This window comes from Schistocerca nitens, chromosome 9, assembly GCF_023898315.1.
Source record: "Schistocerca nitens isolate TAMUIC-IGC-003100 chromosome 9, iqSchNite1.1, whole genome shotgun sequence".
Taxonomy (NCBI): domain Eukaryota; kingdom Metazoa; phylum Arthropoda; class Insecta; order Orthoptera; family Acrididae; genus Schistocerca; species Schistocerca nitens.
The window spans coordinates 251306907-251328376 of NC_064622.1; the positions used below are offsets into that span (position 1 = coordinate 251306907).

Sequence of the window (21470 nt, forward strand, 5' to 3'; positions counted from 1 at the left end):
GCAGGCTGATATCATGCAGAAGAATGAATCGGTAGCTTAGTGAGCTAAAACACTGAAGAACGGTTTCAGCTGAAACAAGGTATAAATGGTTCAACCGACAGAAAAAACTACTGTATGTTTTCACTTGAAAAAGAGAATGAATAATTCAGTCTATATGTAAAGCTACAACAGTGACGTAAGATTTCAGTGTGGTTGCTCCAAGAGACTGCTTTTATTCGAAAAAGGTAAATGAATAATAATCCAAACGAAACAAAGAACCATAAACGACTGACTCCATTGTTATCATTCGGTTGCTCCCACACGATGGTTTCATCCAAGAGAATGAAGGAGCAGTCCGAAATTGTTGGATCAGACATACGTAAGTTTATGTATGAAGTGTACTTTGAAAATACAGTGACGAAATGGAACAGCAAGCTTCCAGAAGTTTGTCCATCGTTTCCTTGACCAGAATAAACAGTCTGATTGTAAGGAAATAGTGGAAGATATGCTACAATCATTTAAACAATTAAGATGCAAATCGCTCTAAAACTACGTTTTCTAATGTCACACTTAGGCAATTTTCAAGAATATTTGGCTGATACATCAGAGGAATATGGTCCTGTCATGATCTAAAAACTCTGGAACATTGCTATCAAGGTCGTTGGGGACTAAATATGATGTCCGACTGCTGGTGCATCACACATGAAGGATAAGTGACACACAAATGAAAGGATGTTAAGCGTTCATTCACGGTCAGAGGTAAACAGAAGTAAGTATTCACCATACTACTCGCTTATTCTAGTTCAGGATTCATTTTTAACCATTTAACTTTTCCATTTCGCCTTTATAGTACTGTAATTGCTTTCCGATTTCACTGGGTACAGATATGAAAGATGACGTCGGTGATGATGATGATGATGGTGGTGGTGCAAAAACCTGACGTGCTGTAGAGAAAAAGGCTTTTGATACGTTATCAGCAGAGTCGATTTAGTCAGAAAAATTCGAAATTTGTCGACCAGTGTTATTAGTAACTCATATTTCCCTCCAGGTACGTCTGCACTCTGCTTCGCCAGTGATTCGTAAGCCCAAGTGCGGAAGGGTAGTTATAACTCTGTAAAACACCCCGTAGTGGCTTTTTGTGACATACATTGTGGAGAGAGTGAGAAATCGTTTGCCCGCTTTTCAGTTTGCTGGCCTATGAAGTAGGAAAGTGCATGACCACAATCTGGTGAACTACCTTCCCTCACGCTTCTACCCTTCACACCCTCGCCCTATCCCTCTCTTTCACACTGTTACATCCAGGAGCACAGTTTAATCTTTAATAAGGTTCTATTTCACTCAGATGTGATACATCCATTTAATGTTTGCTCTTAACAAATTTTATTTAACGATAAAATTTAATTTAATATCATTAAGAAACTATTTTTGATAATCTACAACCGGCCGCTGTGGTCGACCGGTTCTAGGCGCTTCAGTCCGGAACCGCGCTGCTGCTACGGTCGCAGGTTCGAATCCTGCCTCGGGCATGGATGTGTGTGATGTCGTGAGGTTATTTAGGTTGAAGTAGTTCTACGTCCGGGGGGCTGATGACGTCAAATGTTGAGTCCCATACTGCTTAGAGCCATTTGAACCATTTTTGATTATCTACTATTTTACTATCCCCTCCAATGCGGAAACTACTAGTCCTCGACAACAAATGAGCAAGGTCCTTTTATGTAGGGAATTCAATACAGTTTAATTTTGTACTGTGAAACATTTTCCCTTTGTTGACGGGACTGCTTCCTTTGAATGTAACGTGTCTACTTTCTTTCTCATGCTTGACCATTTTGATGTTGTGCACTGGTTTCTGTCTCTAATGACATCATCGGTAAAACACTGCGGTTTAGAACGATATGCATGTTAGACAATGGCGTCACAACCGCAGGCTACGTAATTCTTGGCGTACCTTCACTGCAGCAGTGTAACATCAAAAGCCACAGTGATGACATTATACGCATTCCGCTGTGTATTTATGCCCTCACTGAAACTATACATATTCACATCGATGACTATTAAGGAAAGAACGTCCGGCAACACAGTAACTTCTGTTTTGGGAAATATGATTGTAAGTATTTTTATGAATTAAAGTATAATGTTTACCGCAAATGTTAAACTTTTCGATTAATAGTGCCCTATTTGGGACACTTTTGATGTTACTGGTCATATTGTCTGGTAAGTTTTATAGCTTATTAAGCAACTTGTTCTTCAATAGTTTTTACTTTCGTTAATTTACAAGCATCTTAGCCTTTTAAGGATGTATCACCTTGATAGTGGTGACCATCTTCCTTGTATTATTGGAAAATTAAAGAAAGATGGCTCATGGAAATGGTACCCAGTCGAGGTCCTGGATCTGTATATAGGAATTCAGCAAGGGTCGGAAACTTTACTTAACGATATCCAGAAGGGAATCAGAGGAGAGATACGTTTTATATACCCTGATTAAATATGTTTAATGCTATTTTGTCTAAAACTGACATGGTCAGACCGTGGCTGTGTACAATTAATGTAGGTTAATTCTTACAAAGAAGAAAACAGTAACCAGCCACTGTTTTGCTGTTTTCTTAAATATGTTTATATACATAACCTAACTAATGATGACACTAAGAGCTTACACTAAGACAGAGAGTTTGTTAAAAGACACGACAAAAGACTTTATATGATACTTATTGTAACTGTAACAACCACCGATCAGACACATCAAGTTACTTCACGATCATTTTTATTCGACTATAGGCCTTAATTCTGCTATATTTCAGTTATAGGAGAGCAGATGGAGTTAAATGTCACGTTACAAAATTTTTATTCTTCACTCGAGGTCACGAGCTGATGTCACGCACAGCATTTTATTCTTCACTCGGTACGAGTGGCCTTGACCTTGTGCGACCTTAAGAGTGTGTGTGTGTGTGTGTGTGTGTGCGTGTGAAAGAGTGGGAGAGAGAGAGAGAGAGAGAGAGAGAGAGATAGAGAGAGAGAGAGAGAGAGGAGGGAGAGAGAGGAGGGAGAGAGTGCAAAGAAAGAGAGAGAATCATGTAGATGGGAAATTCACAAGCTTGACAGAAGGTGAATTAACAGCCGGACTTACCGTGCTTGGGCCCATCTCCGCGGCTGTCGAGCGTGTGGAGGCGTCCAGGCAAGTGGTGTCTGCTGCGGAGCTCGCCAAGTTATATTGTGCTGGCGTCCCTGCAGGCGGAACCCCACTCCCCGCTCATTTGACGGCTCATCCGTATACGCAGTGGTATTTGCTGCGTCGCTGCGGCTATAGTCCAGTCAGTGCCAGAGCTGCATTTTGTGCGTCCTGATCAAGGAATGCGTTTTCTCAATAGCTGCACTTTGAAAACAGTGACACTTCCGAACCAGACTATCCATAAGCAAAATACGTATGGACAGTTTTGGTCTAAGACAAAAATGTATATTATTTCGTGTTATGTCGTTTAACATCGCGGTTGTATCGATTACTACAGTTATAGAATTCAAAATGTGTGTTTACTGAAGTTATTATAAATGAATTAAGTGAGTAGGAAAGCACACAAGCGCTAGGTACACACACACACACACACACACACACACTTGCTTTGCACTAATCCATACGTTCGATGCAAGGACACATAGGTAAAAGAAACGCGTAAGTAATCTCTTAAAGTTCCACTTGACTAGCAAAAAGTTATTATATTACAAAATATTAACTATTTTCCAGCGTAGTTCAGTCTGCAGAAGATATCTACCTGGCATTCAGTGACCAATGGTACCTATACCCATTGTGTGATTGGTAGCGGTTGTTTTGAATAGTGCTTCAGTTGTCGTAACATCTTTGCTGCCTTGTATGCTAAACACCCTCATGTAAAGTGTTGCTTTCCCTTTCTGTCGATAGTACAGCTACACCACGAGTAGGTCACTGTCCTCTGGCTCCGAGTGTACCACTTCCTCCAGAATGTGTCCTGCGATGTCGTCCATTGGGGTCTCTGTGACACGTTCCAACATATACAAAGCATACATAATCTGCATTGAGACATATCTTTTCATGTTTCAAGTTCCCAGACCAATCTAAAGTTTACTTCAGGTTTGCAAATACCCAGAATGTGAATCCTCTTCTAAGCATTCCAAACTGTAAATCCTCTTGTCACTGTTTCATCTCGTTGGATTTTGTAAGTGAGCACTGAAATCTGCAAGGCCAAAACGTCATAAGCCGTTCGTCTTGAGTGCGAGAGTAATGTTTAATAGCACTTAACAGGGGATAAAATGAAATTTTATTATCTACCATCAGGGTAGACGACTATTTCACAGTGTGCAACAACAGAGGAAAGACCTCAACTGTGATCTCATCTTAAGAAACATAAAATCATTTCCTTGGAGTAGTTTGGGGAAACTAGGGAAAGCTCAAAGCGTACACAGAGATTAGCGTCTCACTCTTTTCAGTTACGAGTTCAATACCTTAAGAGAACATTAATTGTTTAGCACGTTCAACAATTTTATTACACTTCGTAAAATATAAACATTGTTCGTCAAAGATAAAGGTCAGGTTCATAGGCAATCTGAGACTTCCTGCCTGATGAGCAGACAGAGTGCATGAGCTGAAAATGTGATGTATCGCAGCTGGAATATACCAACTTCCGCACAGTGGTGCATCTCCTCACTGACGTAGGAAATTATTTGTAAAAAAAAAAAAAAATGGTATTCGTATTGTAAGGACCACATTCTTCCACCGGTGCGGTAGTCAACAGATACGTCTCTGCTGTTTTTTTTCCACCGATCTCTAACTTATTATTCAATAATTTCTAACGTTTGTTTTCCTAATTAAACATGATCTTTCAACAGGACACCAATATGACAGCTTCAGTGCACAGGAGAACGGTGCATGGCAGTGTCCCGTCCTCTACATCTACAAGCACCTACTCGGTAGGTGGAGCACTTAATAGTATGGAGGCGAGCTATGGATGAGCGAAGCTCAAATCTTCGTGTGGCCACCGCGATCGGGGTTCACCTTGGTTCCCCCGTTCCAGTTTAGATGAAAGCTATAAGGGTTTCTCAAACGGGGTATAGATAGATATTCTCACCTGTCCCAGCATCAGAGTAAACGATCTGTTACTGATGACAACAAGAGACTGTAAAGGTTAAATTCATTTTTTGTACTGCTTCGCTTGGTTTTCATATCCAATTGTTTTCATGTGTTCTCGAACTGGTCTTTCGTCGTCTCGATTCACACTTTTATACTCAATGCATACCATGGGATACAGTTCTGTTTTGAAAACGTGGAACTATTGATTGCACTTCTTCAAAATCCTCTATAGTTGTTCCATGATTTCCCATCTCAATCCATTTTTACATGCGCAAAGTTATTCGAATCCCGTTTGTTTGTCGGCTATGAAGTAAACTGGCAAAAATTTACAAGATTCGTTTGGTAACGGTAATGATAGTTCAAAACACAGAACTGAATTTATATGCTTCTCTGCTCGTGAAAGTAGCACCCAAATTATGTCATCTGAATTCAAGCATTGTACGCTCTCATATTTTATAGAAAATGTTCTCATTCCTAGGTTTCTACAGTCGTGTAATAAAATAATTCTGATGAAGGCACTTACAATGGTGCTAAATGAATTTTTCCGCTTATGAAACACGTTCCTGGTGTCTACTGGATTTGCAAACACAGCAAAACTAATACACTCGAGCCATGTGGCCAGTGACAACGTAGTGGTGTTTGATGTACTCTTTACTGGCACCATAATTAAATGCTTTATTTGACAAGCTGCAATGTCTATTTCTTCTGTTTTACTCTTCTCATACATCAGTGTTTCCTTCGTCCGTATAGAATCGTTGTCTTTCAAGAACTTCAATCGTTGCAACTCTGCTTGGTTCATTTCGTAATCTTGTTTCCTCAAATGTCTGTTTACTATATCACTCGATACTCTTCTCTAATTTCGCCTGATTGTTCCTCTCTTAATTTTCCTCTCAATTTATTCATTCTCTTTCACTGAGTAGCTAAACGTAGCTCTCGCAGTCCATCTGTTGAATTTTTTCGCTGTTCTTTTTCTTTCCTTCCTTAACATTCACCACTGGCGAGATATCCTTCTCTTTTACGCTTCGGTGTTGTGTTAAATGTATTACCTAAAGCATTAAAATTCGACTAATTGCAATGTTCACCACCTTAGACAGTTCGCTCTCGTTTAAATTTATTTCACGTTCTGTCACTTTCACTTTTCCTCTACCCTCTCTAATTCATTTGAAAACGTATACTGACACAGGAGTCTCTCAGTCACCTATATACACCATTCAGAGTTGCAATGTAACCCGCAACCTGATAATGAAACACCCGAGAGCAAATTTCGACCATCCAGAATCATTCTAGAATGTTCTCGTACGATATGAAAAATTTTAGAAGATTCTAGAACATTACTGAACCTTATGGAAGATTACATAAAATGCTGGAACATTCTAGAATATTCTCGAATCTTCCGGGAGATTCTTAACATTCTGGAACACTCTCGAACATTGTAAAAGGAACAATATAAAAGGAACTGTTTGGTCAGTCTCGGTCACTTCGGAACTCTATTCCCAGCTGCTTCAGCGACTTCCCATAAGGAAACAAAAAAAAATCTAGTAAACATAGGACCTAACATGCATGCCTGAAGATCTGTGAGCAATTTTCATCTTTTTTACTGTGAGATTCTTCCCTTGTACTGGAATTTCTTTGTTCTCCGTATTTTGGGAGGAGGTTGTATGGTCTAAAACAGGGGAAAATGTCCTGTAAAAATGTACACTACAAGGCGTATTCCTGAACCCGGAACTCAGTACCAGCTGCAAGTTGCCTATCTAACTGCTTCCAGGGCAATGAAAGTTTGATTTTCACTACTTGGCGTAATCTTTGACCGCATTTAAAAATTTTCAGTGTTGTCGTAATATACTCATTAAGAGGTATAATCTAATGCTAATAGTTTAACACAATATAACAAAATTTTAAACTTCATTTCAAACCTTTTCGAAACCTTTTCTCGCTGACATACACCACAATTTGATGAAAAAAATAAGAAGGTATTGTTTTCTACATTTTTGCTGTTCATGTAGTGAAACGGCAGCATCAGGCATGACGTTTCATTTACTACTTCTTCACCATTATTTCTATCCCCAGCAAATTTTGTAGACAGTAGGCACATATACCACTGAATGTACCTCCAAAATTATATCACTTTTCGACGGACGGTTGAAGGGATATGACGTCATAAACCCTGAGATATGTGAAAAACTACTTTTTGCTTAAAACGGAGTGTAAATTAAACATACTGTATTCATTCAGCGTTTCATAGTGAGAGCGGTTAGAGACTTACAACAAACTTGAAGCATAATTTCAAAAGTCCTAAGCTTTTTCTCTCTTGCATGCCCAAAGTCAAATATTCATCACAACATCTCGTTTGTAATCAGATGACTGGCGCTGTTTATACATGAGAGTTACTGTAAAGAATTAGTAGGCTGTAATATGCATTCCTTAAGAGTTATGACCACTTGTTCAGTAGAGGAGATGTGTTTCATCGTGGCGAAGTTGAACGAGTCTTCATAGATGTTAAGATATGCATTTTAGAACCCATGCTTGCGAGACATTTTTTTTCTTGGTTTGGTCCACAGTACCAAATTTGAAAATTTCTCGGTGGATTTCTGACTCACGCTGTATACAGGGTGTAAGAGGTAACTGTTTAGAACGTACGATAATTGTAAGACAAAGTCGAGGCGAACTGTTTGATATAGGACACTTGTGGTCCATCAGATCGGGAAAATATCAGAAATTGGCCTACAGAAACTACCTTAAGTTACAGCGCACGCGCGGTGCGTGAGATTTTGTACTGTGATACCTTTTAGCTTGAGCTCACTGTTTTCGACTTATTAAAGAAAAATGTACGCCTGTGACTTTTAAACGCAACGATACTCACCCCCCTCCCCCTCCCCTCACCTTTTCAGTATGTTGTTCATGGAACTCCCGCCTACCACAGTATGAAAATTTGCGATTACATTAATTATTTTCCGTAATCAACACTTCTTGTTCCAGATTTTCTGGATTATTATTCCACCATCTACTTAGAAGCCCACTTACAAATTGCGTAAATTTTACCTCACAATTTTGTGAACTTTAACAGCATAAACATAAAAATTAAATCGTTCTGTTTGTCTGACATTTTATTGCGAATCTACTGTGTTTCTAGGGGTTAAATAGAGATCGAACTGTAAACGTAAATAGTTTATGCAGAACATTTGTACTACAAGTCTTTTTCATCCCCATAACCTCATGTGAATATTTAAATTAATATAGTTAACGGAATAGCGACTAAGCTGGAGGCATAACAGGCGAATTAATGAAGGCTAAAAAATGTCGAATGTGGAAAATAATCCGTGTAATCAGAGTTTTTGGTATTGTTGAAGGAGGGAGTACTGTGAACAACATCCTAAATATCCCGACAGGTGACGGAAAAGGGACGGGATGAGTATCGTTGTGTGGGTACGTCTGAAGACCACTTTTGTACATTACTCTTGAATAACTCGAAAACAACGGCCTGTAGTAAAAACATATCCCACTAGAAAATTAAACCCCATTACATTTGCAATAACAAGGATTTTGTTCACTTTTCCCCTAGGACCAATACCTTTCACGCAGAGTGCGGGAGTATACTGAAAATGTAGCTCATCTCCTAAGCGCTATAACTTAGATGGTTGTTGTAGGCCAGCTTGTTGTAGTTTTCCAATGAGTCAGCCAGCAGTAGTCTGCGGAGACACAAGCAGCAAGAGGGAAGTAACCAATATTGTGACTTTTACGAGTTCCTAACCAGGAGAGAATTTTATAATGTCATCTGTGTGCTTTAATAGGTTATTTTCTTGAGTTTCTGCGTGTTAATTTAATATTTAATAACCACAGTTCTCACACTGTCGATTGCGTCGGAAAGTAACCCGATTTTGTGACATGTTGCAAGTTCCTAATCAGGGGCGAATTATTTAGTTTCACTTGAGTGTTTCGTAGGTAGGTTTTGGACTCCATGCGTATTATTCTAATTTATTGGACACAGTTCCTGCGTTTTCGTCAGGGTCTACAGTAGAGTTGCACAGCACATGCCGATAGTCCATTGATCTACATAGTTTAGTTTCCAAAAATGGTTCAATTGGCTCTGAGCGCTATGGGACTTAACATCTGAGGTCATCAGTCCCATTTATTCATTCTTTCAACTGAAACCACTCTCCAGTGTTTCAGCCGATTAAGCTACCGATCCATTCTTCCGAGTAAAATTAGCTTGCAGTACTTTCAAGAGTTGAACTAAACGCAGTGCTACATTACACGGTCAGGGGTAGCCCTACCACAGGGGTCTAGGGTCCCCTAGACTACTTAAACCTAACTAACCTAAGGACATCACACACATCCATGCCCGAGGCATGATTCGAACCAACGACCGTAGCAGTAGCGTGGTTCCAGACTTAAGCGCCTAGAACCGCTCGGCCACAGCGGCCGGCGTTTGGTTTCCCACGCTCTGAAGTATGGACGGACTGCGCTTGTTGTGTGCGGATGCGAGCCGAGTTGGTGACACTTCGCTGTCAGCTTCAGGCTGTGATGGCTTCGGTTACACAGCTTTAGGCTGCAGTGGATGGGCATCACTGTTGTAGGCCGGCCGTGGGGATTCAACGGACGTCCAGCACGTCAGAGTCCTCCGATCGGTTCTCACCGGTGGCCAGCCCAGTTACTGCTCGCAGAGAAGTTCACCCCTCACCTATGGTCGAGTGGGAGGTCGCCAGCGTAGCACGCGGGGAAAGACTTCCCAGGCTGCCGCACGTAAGGCCTCCAGGCGGTTTGTCTGGCAGTCAGGTTCCAGGTCCTGTCTATGGCTGACACTGTCGATGAGCCAGATACTGTCGCTTGTTCTGTTTCAGATGAAACCTCTGAGCCTGCAAGATCTGGACAATCACAGAGGGTGGGATTATTGACGGTTGGGAGCTCCAACGTAAGGCGTGTTATGGGGCCTCTTGGGGACATGACGGCCAAGAAGGGAAAGAAAACCCATGTGCACTCCGTGTGAATACGGGGTGGAGTCATTCCAGATGTCGAACAGGTCCTGCCAGATGCCATGAAGAGCACAGGGCGCAGCCAACTGCAGGCATTTGCCTACGTCGGTACCAATGATGTGTGTCGCTTCGGATCAGAAGAGATTCTCTCTGGTTTCGAGCGGCTAACAGAAGTGGTAAGGGCTGCCAGTCTTGCTTGCAAGATGAAAGCAAAGATGACCATTTGCAGCACAGTCAACAGGACCGACTTCGTACTCTGGCACAGGGCCGAGTGGAGGGTCTTAATCAGAGGCTCAGGCGGTTCTGCAACCATGTGGACAGCAGATTCCTTGACTTGTTCCAAAGGGTGCTTGGGTTTCGGGTTCCGCTGAATAGGTCAGGTGTCCACTTTACGCAGGAGGCCGCTAACGGGTAGCAGGGACTGTGTGGCGTGGACTGGGTTTTTTCAGGTTAGAGGGTCCCGGGAAAACACACGAAGGGATTCAGTCACAAAGGGTGCAAGCCGAACACAGGAAGAACGTAGATACAGGTACCATCGGTATAACAGTTGTAAATCGTCGTAGCTGTGCTGGGAAAGTACCAGAGCTCCAAGCGCTAATAGAAAGCACTGATGCTCAAATTGTTATAGGCACTGAAAGCTGTCTAAAGCCGGGTATAAGATCAGCCGAAATTTTTGCGACGAACATACCGGTGTTCCGAAAGGGTAGGCTAAATACGGTTGGCGGGCCGGCCACGGTGGGCGAACGGTTCTAGGCGCTTCGGCCAGGAACCGCGCGACTGCTACGGTCACAGGTTTGAATCCTGCCTCGGGCATGGATGTGTGTGATGTCCTTAGGTTAGTTAGGTTTAAGTAGTTCTAAGTCTAGGTGACCTCAGATGTTAAGTCCCATAGTGCTCAGAGCCATTTGAACCATTTAAACGGTTGGCGGTGGCGTGTTTGTTACTGTTAGTAGTAGTTTATCTTGTCGCGAAATTGAAGTAGATAGTTCCTGTGAGTTAGTATGGGCAGAGGTCATTGATGGCAACCGGAATAAAATAATAATTGGATTCTTTTACGGACGACCCAATTCAGATGATACAGTTGTTGAAAGGTTCAATGAAAACTTAAGTTCTTTTTTAAACACATACCCGACTTACACAATTATAGTTGGCGGTGACTTCAATTTACCCTCTATATGTTGGCGAAAATACGTTTAATTCCGGAGGCATGCATGAAACATAATCCGAAATTGTGATAAACGTATTTTCCGAAAATTATCTCGAGCATTTAATTTATGAGCCCACGTGAATAATACACTGTTGTGAAAACACACTTGACGTCTTAGCAACAAATAATCCTGAGTTAATAACGAGCATCAAAACGGATACAGGGATCAGACTGAGTATTGTAACCCCAAAATCCTCCAAAAATAAACGAGAACTACGCCTATTCAAATAAGCAGATAAAATTTCACTTGACACCTTCCTCAGACACCATCTCCACTCATCCCAAGTTAATAATATAAGTGTAGACCAAATGTGGCTTGAATTCAAAGAAATAGTATCGGCAGCAATTCATAGACCTATACCAAATAAATTAACAAACGAAGGAGCTGATCCTCCTTGGTACACAAAACGGGTCAGAACATTGTTGCAGAAACAACGAAACAAACAAGCCAATTTTTAACAGACGAAAAATTCCCAAAATGGCGATCTTTTACAGAAGCTCGAAATTTAGCGCGGACTTCAATGCCAGATGCTTATAACGCTTTCCACAACGAAACTTTGTCTCGTAACCTGGCAGAAAATCCAAAGAGATTCTGGTCGTATGTGAAGAATGTTAGCGGGAAGAGACGCTCAATTCCTTCTCTGCGTGGTAGCAATGGAGGTACTATCGAAGACAGTGCTACCAAAGCATACTAAACACAGCCTTCCGAAATGCCTTCACAAAAGAACACGAAGTAAATATTCCAGAATTTTAATGAAGAACAGCTGCTAACATGAGTAACGTAGAAGTAAATATCCCCCGAGTAGTGAAGCAACTTAAATCATTTAATAAAAACAAGTCTTCTGGTCCACACTGTATACCAATTAGGTTCGTTTCAGAGTATACTGGTGCATTAGCTTCATATTTGACAATCACATCTGGCCTTGTAACACTAACCAAAACGGCCTTGCTGTACTGGTACTGCGAACGGCTGAAAGCAAGGGGAAATTACACCCGTAATTTTTCCCGATGGCATGCAGCTTTACTGTATGGTTAAATGATGATGGCGTCCTCTTGGGTAAAATATTCCGGAGGTAAAATAGTCCCCCATTCGGATCTCCGGGCGGGGACTACTCTAGAGGATGTCGTTATCAGGAGAAAGAAAACTGGCGTTCTACGGATCGGAGCGTGGAATGTCAGATCCCTTAATCGGGCAGGTAGGTTAGGAAATTTAAAAAGGGAAATGGATAGGTTAAATTTAGATATAGTGAAGTTCGGTGGCAGGAGGAACAAGACTTCTGGTCAGGTGACTACAGGGTTATAAACACAAAATCAAATAGGGGTAATGCAGGAGTAGGTTTAATAATGAATAGGAAAATAGGAATGCGGGTAAGCTACTACAAACAGCATAGTGAACACATTATTGTGGCCAAGATAGATACGAAGCCCACACCTGCTACAGTAGTACAAGTTTATATGCCAACTAGCTCTGCAGATGACGAAGAAATTGATGAAATGTATGATGAGATAAAAGAAATCATTCAGGTAGTGAAGGGAGACGAAAATTTAATAGTCATGGGTGACTAGAATTCGAGAGTAGGAAAAGGAAGAGAAGGAAAAGTAGCAGGTGAATATGGATTGGGGCTAAGAAATGAAAGAGGAAGCGGCCTGGTAGAATTTTGCACAGAGCATAACTTAATCATAACTAACACTTGGTTCAAGAATCATAAAAGAAGGTTGTATACATGGAATGAACCGTGGAGATACTATGAGGTTTCAGATACATTATATAATGTTAAGACAGAGATTTAGGAACCAGATTTTAAATTGTAAGACATTTCCAGGGGCAGATGTGGACTCTGACCACAATCTATTGGTTATGAACAGTAGATTAAAACTGAAGAAACTGCAAAAAGATGGGAATTTAAGGAGATGGGACCTGGATAAACTGAAAGAACCAGAGGTTGTACAGAGTTTCAGGGAGAGCATAAGGGAACAATTGACAGGAATGGGGGGAAAGAAATACAGTAGAAAAAGAATGGGTAGCTTTGAGGGATGAAGTAGCGAAGGCAGCAGAGCATCAAGTAGGTAAAAAGAGGAGGGTTAGTAGAAATCCTTGGGTAACAGAAGAAATATTGAATTTAATTGATGAAAGGAGAAAATATAAAAATGCATTAAATGAAGCGGGCAAAAAGGAATACAAACGTCTCAAAAACGAGATCGACAGGAAGTGCAAAATGGCTAAGCAGGGATGGCTAGAGAACAAATTTAAGGATGTAGAGGCTTATCTCACTAGGGGCAAGATAGATACTGCCTACAGGAAAATTAAAGAGACATTTGGAGATAAGAGAACGACTTGTAAGAAGATCAAGAGCTCAGATGGAAACCCAGTTCTAAGCAAAGAAGGGATAGCAGAAAGGTGGAAGGAGTATATGGAGGGTCTATACAAGGGCGATGTACTTGAGGACAATATTATGGAAATGGAAGAGGATGTAGATGAAGATGAAATGGGAGATATGATACTGCGTGAAGAGTTTGACAGAGCACTAATGACCTGAGTCGAAACAAGGCCCCCAGAGTAGACAACATTCCATTGGAACTACTGACGGCCTTGGGAGAGCCAGTCCTGACAAAACTCTACCATCTGGTGAGCAAGATGTATGAAACAGTCGAAATACCCTCAGACTTCAAGAAGAATATAATAATTCCAATCCCAAAGAAAGCAGGTTTTGACAGATGTGAAAATTACCGAACTATCAGTTTAATAAGTCACAGCTGCAAAATAATAACGCGAATTCTTTACAGACGAATGGAAAAACTAGTAGAAGCCGGCCTCGGGGAAGATCAGTTTGGATTCCGTAGAAATACTGGAACACGTGAGGCAATACTGACCTTACGACTTATCTTAGAAGAAAGATTAAGGAAAGGCAAACCTACGTTTCTAGCATTTGTAGACTTAGAGAAAGCTTTTGACAATGTTGACTGGAATACTCTCTTTTAAATTCTAAAGGTGGCAGGGGTAAAATACAGGGAGCGAAAGGCTATTTACAATTTGTACAGAAACCAGACGGCAGTTATAAGAGTCGAGGGACGTGAAAGGGAAGCAGTGGTTGGGAAGGGAGTAAGACAGGGTTTTAGCCTCTCCCCGATGTTGTTCAATCTGTATATTGAGCAAGCAGTAAAGGAAACAAAAGAAAAATTCGGAGTAGGCATTAAAATCCATGGAGAAAAAATAAAAACTTTGAGGTTCACCGATGACATTGTAATTCTGTCAGAGACAGCAAAGCACTTGGAAGAGCAGTTGAATGGAATGGACAGTGTCTTGAAAGGAGGATATAAGATGAACATCAACAAAAGCAACACGAGGATAATGGAATGTAGTCGAATTAAGTCGGGTGATGCTGAGGGAATTAGATTAGGAAATGAGACACTTAAAAGTAGTAAAGGAGTTTTCCTAATTGGGGAGCAAAATAACTGATGATGGTCGAAGTAGAGAGGATATAAAATGTAGACTGGCAATGGCAAGGAAAGCGTTTCTGAAGAAGAGAAATTTGTTAATATCGAGTATAGATTTAAGTGTCAGGAAGTCATATCTGAAAGATTTGTATGGAGTGTAGCCATGTATGGAAGTGAAACATGGACGATAAATAGTTTGGACAAGAAGAGAATAGAAGCTTTCGAAATGTGGTGCTACAGAAGAATGCTGAAGATTAGATGGGTAGATCACATAACTAATGAGGAAGTATTGAATAGGATTGGGGAGAAGAGAAGTTTGTGGCACAACTTGACCAGAAGAAAGGATCGGTTGGTAGGACATGTTCTGAGGCATCAAAGGATCACCAATTTAGTATTGGAGGGCAGCGTGGAGGATAAAAATCGTAGAGGGAGACCAAGAGATGAATACACTAAGCAGATTCAGAAGGATGTAGGTTGCAGTAGGTACTGGGAGATGACGAAGCTTGCACAGGATAGAGTAGCACGGAGAGCTGCATCAAACCAGTCTCAGGACTGAAGACCACAACAACAACAACATACAACCGTTCGGTCGAGAAAGATCCGTGCCCAAAGACTGGAAAGTTCCACAGGTCACACCAATATTCAAGAAAGGTAGTAGGAGTAATCAAATAAATTACACGCCCATATCATTAACGTCGATATCCAGTAGCGTTATGGTATATATATATATATATATATATATATATATATATATATATATGTGTGTGTGTGTGTGTGTGTGTGTGTGTGTGTGTGTGTGTGTGTGTGTGTGTTCGAACATTAGGAATTACCTCGAAGAAATCGGTCTATAGACACACAGTCAACATGGGTTTAGAAAACATCATTCTTGTAAAACGCAACTAGCCCTTTATTCGCATGAAGTGCTGAGTGCTATTGACAAGGAATTTCAGATCGGTTCCGTATTTCTGGATTTCCGGAGGCTTTTGTCATTGAACCACAGAACGTGCTTGCAGTGAAATTGGGTGCTTATGGAATATCGTCTGAGTTATGTGAATGGATTTGTGATTTCCTGTTAGATAGCTCACAGTTCGTAGTAAAAAATGAAATCATCGGATGACATCGTTGGCCGGGAGGCCCCATTCGGGGAAGTTCAGCCGCCAAGTGTGAGTCTTATTTCAGTCGACACTACATTGGGCGACTTGCACGTCGGTGATGAGGAAATGATGATGACAACATAACACCCAGTCCCCGAGGGGAAAAAATCTCCAACCCGGCTGGGAATCGAACCCGGTTCCGCTTGTATGGGAGACGAGCACGTTACCACCCAGCTAAGCAGGCGGATAGTTCGGATTAACGTAGTAATTGACGGAAAGTCATCGAGTAAAACAGAAGTGATTTCTGGCGTTCCTGAAGGTAATGTTATAGGCCCTTCCTTGTCTATATAAACGACTTGGGAGACAATCTGAGCAGCCGTCTTAGGTTGTTTACAGATTACGCTGTCGTATATCACCTAATAAAGTGATCAGAAGATCAAAACAAATTTTCAAAACGGTTTAGAAAAATATCTGAATGGTGCGAAAATCGGCAGTTGACCCTAAATAACGAAAAGTGAGGTCATCCACACAAGTGTTAAAATGAATTCGTTAAACTTCAGTTATACGATAAATCAGTCAAATCTAAAGGCCGTAAATTCAATTAAATACCTAGGTATTACAATTACGAACAACTTAAAGTGGAAGGAACAGATAGAAAATGTTGTGGGGAAGGCTAACGAGAGACTGTGTTTTATTGGCAGGACACAAAAATTTTACAGATGTACGAAGGAGACTGCCTACACTACGCTTGTCCGTCCTCTTTTAGAATACTGCTGCGCCATGTGGGATCCTTACCAGATGGGACTGATGAAGTACATCGAAAATATTCAAAGAAGGGCAGCACGTTTTGTATTATCGCGAAGTATGGGAGAGAGTGTCACTGAAATGATATCTGATTTGGGCTAGACATCATTAAAAGAAAGCTGTTATTCGTTGCGACGGAATCTTCTTACGAAACTCCAGTCACCAGCTTTCTCCTCTGAATGCGAAAACATTTTGTTGACACCGACCTACATCACCACGATAAAATAAAGGAAATCAGGGCTTGTACGGAATGCTATGTGTGGTCGTTATTTCGGCGCGTTATACGGGGTCGGAATAATACAGAATTGTGAAGGTGGTTCGATGAACCCTGTGCCAGGCATTTGAATGTGATTTGCAGAGTATCTATGTAGATGCAAATGTAGATGTAGATCTGATGGACCACAAGCGTTCTATATAAAATTATTTCTCTCTGTTTCCTCTACACAATGGCACATTGTGAACAGTAGCCGTTTACATCCTGTACGCTGATTTAGTACTCATTAACATTAAGTAATTTACATGAAAACATCGACCACTAGACTCACTAACAAAAAACCTGAACTTAACTAATTGAAATGAAAGTGTCTTAAAGAGTATAATATTTAATGAGAAACCCACCCTCATTGAAAGTGACTCCTGAGTTACTCAGTCTGTAGAAGACAATTTCACCGTAAACAGCGTAATTAGAACTGCAAAACAAAACAAAAAAAAAACCTCTACGTGGTAGAGCTTTTATTAGCTAAACTCTCTAAACGACGTACAGGGTAGTAAGTGTCCTCAATGGTTTAAGAAGAATAAAGGTTGATCAGCTAATAGAAACAATGCGTTTCAGCTGAATCATTATTTTTACTTATTTTTACACTTCTAGAAAGAACGATATGGGTTTCCTTACGGCGACCACAACAGGAAGAGTTGAATCCAAGTAATCTTTTTCCAGCTAAGAAGCCGTGTATATGTACGTAATGGTTTCCTTGAAGTTCGCCTTACCCTACCGTCTAGCTCTACTTTATTTGCTGAGTAAGGTTCTTTTTCGATGTGGTGATGCAATTATGGAACGTACATTTACGTTCTCAACTAATAAAATTACGTTCTCAGTTCAGTCTGCTTAATTTCTACTAAAAATATAATTTTTCAAATATCTTGATCACTTCTAGGATTTTGACATTCATATTAATTTGTATTGTGCTCTACTTTCCTATGTAGATTCCCAAAATTAATTTTATTCGTATATACTGAGTTTACTATATGTTAGCTCGTAACTAAATCTTTTGTTACTACCTGTTGTTTGCGATCCTAGTGTTACACAGTTACTGTAGAACTGGTATAGTCCCGCAGTCAGTGATATTCACGATCATATCCAAGCTTGACTTGACTTACTAATGTCTCGCGTATTATTCTGGTTCGTTCTGACATCGTATATTATTGCCGGACCTTTGGCGAACGTATCCGTAAGTACAATACGTTGTTGTAATTGGCCTCTCGCAACTCTTCACTTTCCTTCAGTCTTTATTGTTCCGCGTAGATGCAAATCTACATAATTGCTGTCATGCCGCATAATTTTCAAGGCCTTTCCAGAAGAAGAGAGATGGTTAATGAGTTTCATGATGACAGCGATTACCTTTGTTTTGGGGGCTACATCGTTTTGTGTCTTGTAGAGAAATATCAAACCTATTACGCACTGCATTTATTGTGAAGGTTTCTTACACCCTAACGTCATTTTATTCTGTTGTAAATGTGGGGGTCGAAAACGCTTTTGTTCTCTTTTTATGCAGAATGAGACTCACGCTCTCTCCGGCCCCAAACCCAACACTGACGCGCGCGTGCACACACACACACACACACACACACACGCGCGCGCGCGCGCGCGCAAGAACAGTATGCCAGTGTACATGAAAACAGCTGTTTTCTTACAAACCGTTGCAATAGTATAACGTATTTCTACTTACGTAGGGTGTGATTCTATTCATTATTGACGTATGAGGAAAAAAAAATATGGGTCTAAGACCCTGCATCATAATAAAGAGACCAAAATCTGCCTTATTATTTCTAATGGTTGATGGATTTATTGCCAGTAAAATACAGAGATCTCCTTGAAAGAGTCACTTTTCTGGCTCTGATTTTAGGATTATGTAAGTAATGGAAGGTAATATTCCATTTTACTCGCTTCAGGATATCCACTCGCTGTCTTATATAAACTACTCTTTGATAAGAGAAAAAAGAAAAGATAGTCATACTCACTGATATTGCTTGAGTGTTTTTCATTTACACTCCTGGAAATGGAAAAAAGAACACATTGACACCGGTGTGTCAGACCCACCATACTTGCTCGGGACACTGCGAGAGGGCTGTACAAGCAATGATCACACGCACGGCACAGCGGACACACCAGGAACCGCGGTGTTGGCCGTCGAATGGCGCTAGCTGCGCAGCATTTGTGCACCGCCGCCGTCAGTGTCAGCCAGTTTGCCGTGGCATACGGAGCTCCATCGCAGTCTTTAACACTGGTAGCATGCCGCGACAGCGTGGACGTGAACCGTATGTGCAGTTGACGGACTTTGAGCGAGCACGTATAGTGGGCATGCGGGAGGCCGGGTGGACGTACCGCCGAATTGCTCAACACGTGGGGCGTGAGGTCACCACAGTACATCGATGTTGTCGCCAGTGGTCGGCGGAAGGTGCACGTGCCCGTCGACCTGGGACCGGACCGCAGCGACGCACGGATGCACGCCAAGACCGTAGGATCCTACGCAGTGCCGTAGGGGACCGCACCGCCACTTCCCAGCAAATTAGGGACACTGTTGCTCCTGGGGTATCGGCGAGGACCATTCGCAACCGTCTCCATGAAGCTGGGCTACGGTCCCGCACACCTTTAGGCCGTCTTCCGCTCACGCCCCAACATGGTGCAGCCCGCCTCCAGTGGTGTCGCGACAGGCGTGAATGGAGGGACGAATGGAGACGTGTCGTCTTCAGCGATGAGAGTCGCTTCTGCCTTGGTGCCAATGATGGTCGTATGCGTGTTTGGCGCCGTGCAGGTGAGCGCCACAATCAGGACTGCATACGACCGAGGCACACAGGGCCAACACCCGGCATCATGGTGTGGGGAGCGATCTCCTACACTGGCCGTACACCACTGGTGATCGTCGAGGGGACACTGAATAGTGCACGGTACATCCAAACCGTCATCGAACCCATCGTTCTACCATTCCTAGACCGGCAAGGGAACTTGCTGTTCCAACAGGACAATGCACGTCCGCATGTATCCCGTGCCACCCAACGTGCTCTAGAAGGTGTAAGTCAACTACCCTGGCCAGCAAGATCTCCGGATCTGTCCCCCATTGAGAATGTTTGGGACTGGATGAAGCGTCGTCTCACGCGGTCTGCACGTCCAGCACGAACGCTGGTCCAACTGAGGCGCCAGGTGGAAATGGCATGGCAAGCCGTTCCACAGGACTACATCCAGCATCTCTACGATCGTCTCCATGGGAGAATAGCAGCGTGCATTGCTGTGAAAGGTGGATATACACTGTACTAGTGCCGACATTGTGCATGCTCTGTTGCCTGTGTCTATGTGCCTGTGGTTCTGTCAGTGTGATCATGTGATGTATCTGACCCCAGGAATGTGTCAATAAAGTTTCCCCTTCCTGGGACAATGAATTCACGGTGTTCTTATTTCAATTTCCAGGAGTGTATGTTGGTGACTGGTATGATTGCAACACAAGAAAGGAAGACAAATAATGAAATTTTGTTTAGTCTGCATGTGCAATATAGTAGGAAGACTACATGATTAGAATGTAGAATATTTACGGGATAACTCCAGTGTTGCTCCAGTCTATGTAAGGTTCCATCTTTGGCTGTGGCTGGCGAGTGGAGGCATGTGCTGCTCTCGACAACCCATGAGCAGGTTTTTTCATTGGGTGAGAACGTACTGGCCAGGGCAACAGTCAAACTCTCTCTCTGTCGAGGTAAGTTAAGACAGTACTTGCTACAATCGATCTTACGTTATCTCGTTGAATGATAACATCATGGAGACCTCGAAGATAGGATACAGCCGCTGACCATAATACGGTACATACGGAAAGCTGTTGCCGTCGTCCCACTGTCCACGGGGAGACTGGTCTTGCTCGGAGACTATTCTTGCGCAAAAACGTCGGTTTACTGAATAAGTGATGTGAGTGATTCCGTACGGCCGAGCAGTCAGTGTGACTGTCTTCTTAGGTGCTAGTCGCGTGAGGCTATTCATATCCTGAATTACACTGAGGTCGGTCCTACTTAACCTGTCTTTTTCAGATTCGTGTCACAGCCTCCGGACTCCGAACAACAGGAGAAGCAACGTTACGGAATTCCGACAAGTGATGGTAGATGTTTTTGCCTGTTACATGAGGCATGACACGATATTCTTGAAAATAACCACATCGGAATGCATAATATACTTTTGCGGAACATCCACAACTGTTGCAAAAAATTTTAATGATGAATAAAAACCGCCATTTCCAGTTGCAAGCCCGAGGCCTCAAGTGATGAGGATGGAGGAGTGGGAAGAGTATCCCCCACGCTAAAAAACCAGGGTCCGTCTGGTTCCGGATGGTAGTACCTTGTTATAGGGCCCCTTGCCAGGGTTAAGGTGAAGACCTCAACGACATCTACGGTGGTGAAGATGGACTACAAATCAGCGTAGGTGGTGGAAGAGGCAGCCCAGTACTCGGGACTAATGGAGTATATCAAATCCAAGTCGCGTCTGCAGTGGTAGCCACTGACGACTGGTCAGCGTCTGTTCACTCAGTGAATGCGGCTGCAATACATGCTTCAGGATCTGACAATCCCTGATTTTAATAAACCCAGTGGGTGACCACTGGACACGAATGCTTACAAGCAAGTAATAACACCAATGC

General features: G+C 42.1%; 1 protein-coding gene across 1 annotated transcript in view; it reads right to left on the bottom strand.

Moving 5' to 3' along the window:
- LOC126203540 (flexible cuticle protein 12-like) overlaps window positions 1–3214 on the bottom strand; it is a 42082-nt gene extending 38868 nt beyond the window's left edge. The window contains exon 1 of the mRNA XM_049937864.1: window positions 3101–3214. Within this exon, the coding sequence (XP_049793821.1) occupies window positions 3101–3115 (15 nt within the window). The 5' untranslated portion in view covers window positions 3116–3214. The remainder of the gene's footprint in view (window positions 1–3100) is intronic.
- Between the last annotated feature and the right edge of the window lie 18256 nt (window positions 3215–21470).